The 3,949-nt window shown below is 51.7% G+C and overlaps 1 protein-coding gene across 1 annotated transcript; it reads left to right on the forward strand.

Annotated features, from left to right (window-relative positions):
* Positions 1-289: 289 nt before the first annotated feature.
* On the forward strand, positions 290-3,041 carry LOC124377364. The gene is given in 5 exon segments (XM_046836804.1): positions 290-567; positions 660-715; positions 931-1,290; positions 1,293-2,133; positions 2,135-3,041. Coding segments are annotated over 5 exon segments (2,256 nt in total). The 3' UTR covers positions 2,856-3,041.
* Positions 3,042-3,949: the final 908 nt, after the last annotated feature.

The raw sequence follows: 3,949 nt of genomic DNA on the forward strand, positions 1-3,949 counted from the left end.
AGCGGCCAAAAAACTTTCCATCGAATGGCCGTCTCAGCAGGTGCATTCCGACGCTGAGAGGGATTTATATGACGGGAAGAGACTGCCATCGCGCACTTCTCCAGTTAACCAGCTGATTCCTGCTGTACCGGCGTGTGTCGCAGAAATGCGTCGTTTTTGGGACAAACCCTTCTCACATAGAGTGCCCGTTAAGAGTTTCTCTAGACTGGAGGTGCACGATATGGAGGCTTTGGGGATGTGGGTTTGACGGGCTTATCGGAAAGGGAGAAGGTGGAGTTCGGTGGCGAATATGCGCCAGCAATGCGACCTTCGCAAGAAGGATGGTGAAGCTTTTGAGGCATGCCTCCCAAGAAAGCCTCCTGCTCGCCCTCCTCAACCCGCACGTTCACATTTCGCCCCTGCATCCGGAGAGAGACAGCCTGGTTTCAGGGCTCCTAGGCAACCCCCACCCCAGCAGTCAATGCGCGGGGAGGCTCGCCAAAAACAGCCCCAGCCCAGGAACAAGACCTCTTTTGCAGCGGCAGCTGCTAGGCATCGCCCAGCGGACCCTCAGGGAGGGAAGAAAAGGCGGGCGACCTAGCCTGTGGTCTGATTTTGGGTCAAAAGAGAGGTGGTAGCACCCCTCGACTCATCTCAGGAGTCTTGTCCTCCCCCTCCAGCGAAAAGGCGTTGGGGAGCGTTTCAAAGACTGTGTTCGACGAACGAAATTTCTCCGGTTGGAGTGTTGGCACCAGTTCCCCCAGTGCCCGGAAAGTTACTTCTCCCCTCTCAAGAGGAGTTATGCAAGAGAGAGAGCAGAATGTTCCATGTTCGTCCAAATTTATTAAAGATTTGTTCTGTGCATCCAGGCAGTGGGCCGAGGGCACAGACGTGTGTGATAAAAAGAAAAGTACAAAAAATCCACACACACAATAATAAAACTCGAACCAGAGTTGCAACCACCGGCTCCGCCGCCAGATGGTGCCACCGTGCCGTCTGTCAGCGAGAGCCGCAGAGGCCCGCTCTCTGCTCGCGCGGAGAGTTGGCGCGCATGCGCAGTTTGTCCTTGGATGTATTCCACAATACAGCGGGGATTTCGCCTGCAGTTTGCCGTGAGACCACCGCTTTTCAGCGGCGTGATTTGGTCGACAGCAGAGGGCGAATCTGCTCAGGTTTTGGAGGACGAAATAACCTCCTTACTGAGCAAAGGGGTAATTCGATCGGTGCCGCGAGAGGACAGCCAGCTCGGCTTTTACTCCCGGTACTTTGTCGTTCCCAAGAAAGGGGGTCTCCGTCCCATTCTGGATTCTGGAACCTCAACAAACACCTCAGAAAGTACAAGTTCAAGATGCTCACTTTGAAAGCTTTGTACAGTGTTATTCGTCCCAGAGACTGGTTTACGTCAGTGGATCTGAAGGACGCGTATTACCACATAAGCATTTATCCGGCACACAAAAAGTTCCTACGCTTTGCCTATCAGGGCACAGCCTACGAATATTTGGCGGTTCCGTTCGGGCTAGCTCTAGCTCCACGGATCTTTACCAAATGTGTCGAAGCTGCACTGTCACCGCTGAGAGCATCGTGTCTCAGAGTGTCAGCGTATTTGGACGATCTCCTCCTCTGCGCTCCGTCACGGCAGCAAGCAGAGATGGATACCAGTGTGCTTCTGTCTCACCTGACTGGCTTGGGTTTCAGGATAAACGAGACAAAGAGCTGCTTGGTTCCCACACAGGAAATAATATACCTGGGTCTCAGATTGAACTCAGACCTGTTTCAGGCTTTTCTATCAGAGGAGCGCGTCAGGTCGATTCGCAGTTGTCTCTCTCTTTTTCAGAGAGGAAGGAAAGTTCCATTCAGACTCTGTTTACGCCTGCAGGGGCTGATGGCTTCGGCGGTGTCTGTCATACCGTTGGGACTGTTGCGAATGAGAGAGTTTCAATGCTGGGTTGCGGCACAGCGCTTATGTCCGAAGCGCCACCTCAATCGCAAAGTGATGGTGACGTCACTGTGCTTACGTGCTCTTCATCACTGGAGAAGTCGCGGTTTTCTCGAGTCGGGAACCCCGCTGGGGGCTGTTTCCCTGAGGAAAGTGGTGACGACAGATGCGTCACTCGCAGGTTGGGGTGCGGTGTGTGAAGGCAGGATAGCGAAAGGAAATGGCCCGTTTCGCTTGTGCGCACATAAACTTTCTGGAGCTGTTAACGGTGTTTCTAGCTTTGAAACATTTCGTACAGTTTCTTCGGTGTCACCACGTATTGGTCAGATCAGACAACACGACGGCGGTGCCGTACATAAATCGCCAGGGCGAAACGCACTATCCTCGACTTCACCGTCTAGCGTGGGATCTCGTGGTGTGGGGCATGGAGCATTTCCTGTCGCTGCGAGCGACTCATGTGCCGGGAATGTTGAATGCAGGGGCGGATCTCTTGTCCGGGGGAAATCCCCTGTACGGGGAGTGGTCTCTCCATCCTCAGGTGGTGAACCTGTTATGGGAGAGATTCGGCCGGGCCGCCATAGATCTCTTCGCCTCGCACGAAAACACTCATTGCCCTCTGTTCTTTTCTCTGGCGAGAGACGGTGCACCTATGGGTGTGGATGCGTTAGCCCACCCATGGCCAAACGTTCTGCTTTACGCATTTCCTCCTCTAAGTTTGATCGTGCCGACTCTACACAGAGTAAGAGAAGGCGGTCACTCTGTCATACTAATCGCTTCAAATTGGCCTGGGAAAGTGTGGCTGACGGAGATTTTCCAACTCCTGCACGATCGTCCCTGGCCTCTCCCGTTGCGCAGGGATCTCCTGTCGCAAGCGCGCGGAAAGATTTTTCACCCGGCACCGGACAGAGTAGCTCTCTGGGCCTGGCTCGTGAGAGGATGAATCTCAGCGTCGCTGGTTTGCCTCCGAGGGTGATTGAGATGATTCAGAATGCGAGAGCAGCTTCGACGCGCTCTGCATATGATAGGAAATGGAGTGTGTTTGAATTATGGTGTGCTCAGAGACATATCATCCCTTTTCACTGTTCTGTGGCAAAGGTGTTGTGCTTTTTGCAAGAACTTTTGGATAAGGGCACGGCTTTTTCAACCGTTAAGGTTTATCTCGCCGCTGTTTCTGCATGCCACGTAGGGATTGACGGTAATACTTTCGGCCATCACCCGCTCGTGTGCAGGTTTATGAAGGGAGCGCGGCGTCTGAGCACGTTCTCAAAGCCGCTGGTTCCGAGCGAATGTTTGAAAGAGAACTTTAGGTTACTTACGTAACCCCGGTTCTCTGATAACATGGGTGAGGTATCTCACCACACTTCCCTCCTTGCAGTGCACGGAGAAGAGATATGTGAGAATGAGGCAGGGACCGCCAGCAGCGGTGTATATAGGGAGGCGGGACTCCCGCATCACTGCCGTGATTGGTCTGTCAGCCGACAGACGTGGTGTGATTGGTCATGCCCGAGGCGATTCCCATAGTGAGATACCTCACTCATGTTATCAGAGAACCGGTTTTACGTAAGTAACCTAAAGTTACATTTGCAAGACTGGAGTAAATGTAGACAACAACATATGTTGAGAGTAGAACAGTGGAAAAAACATTTAAACTTTACCTTGTTCACAAACTCCTTCCTGATGATTTTCCTAACCATGCCAAACGATTACAACTTTGTGGTTAATATTGCAGACACCTCAGCCGCTGTCTTTGATTGCATGTGTTCTGCAATCACCCACTTGGTGAAAAGGTCGCTCATGGTAAGGACATACTTGTTGCAGCATGCTGTTTCTGGCAGTGGTCCAATTAAATCCAAACCAAGGACCTCCCAAGCTTCTTATACCTGCATGGCACAGAATTAGCATCATTTAAATGCTGCTAAAACTGCTCACAAGCTTGAAACTAGCTTGTTAGTCTTATCAGTGTGGCACAACATTGTAAGATTGACATTAATTGAATGCAATACTGGTGCTACAGTTTTAAAGTGGTTTTGTTCA

This window comes from Silurus meridionalis, chromosome 23, assembly GCF_014805685.1.
Source record: "Silurus meridionalis isolate SWU-2019-XX chromosome 23, ASM1480568v1, whole genome shotgun sequence".
Classification (NCBI taxonomy): domain Eukaryota; kingdom Metazoa; phylum Chordata; class Actinopteri; order Siluriformes; family Siluridae; genus Silurus; species Silurus meridionalis.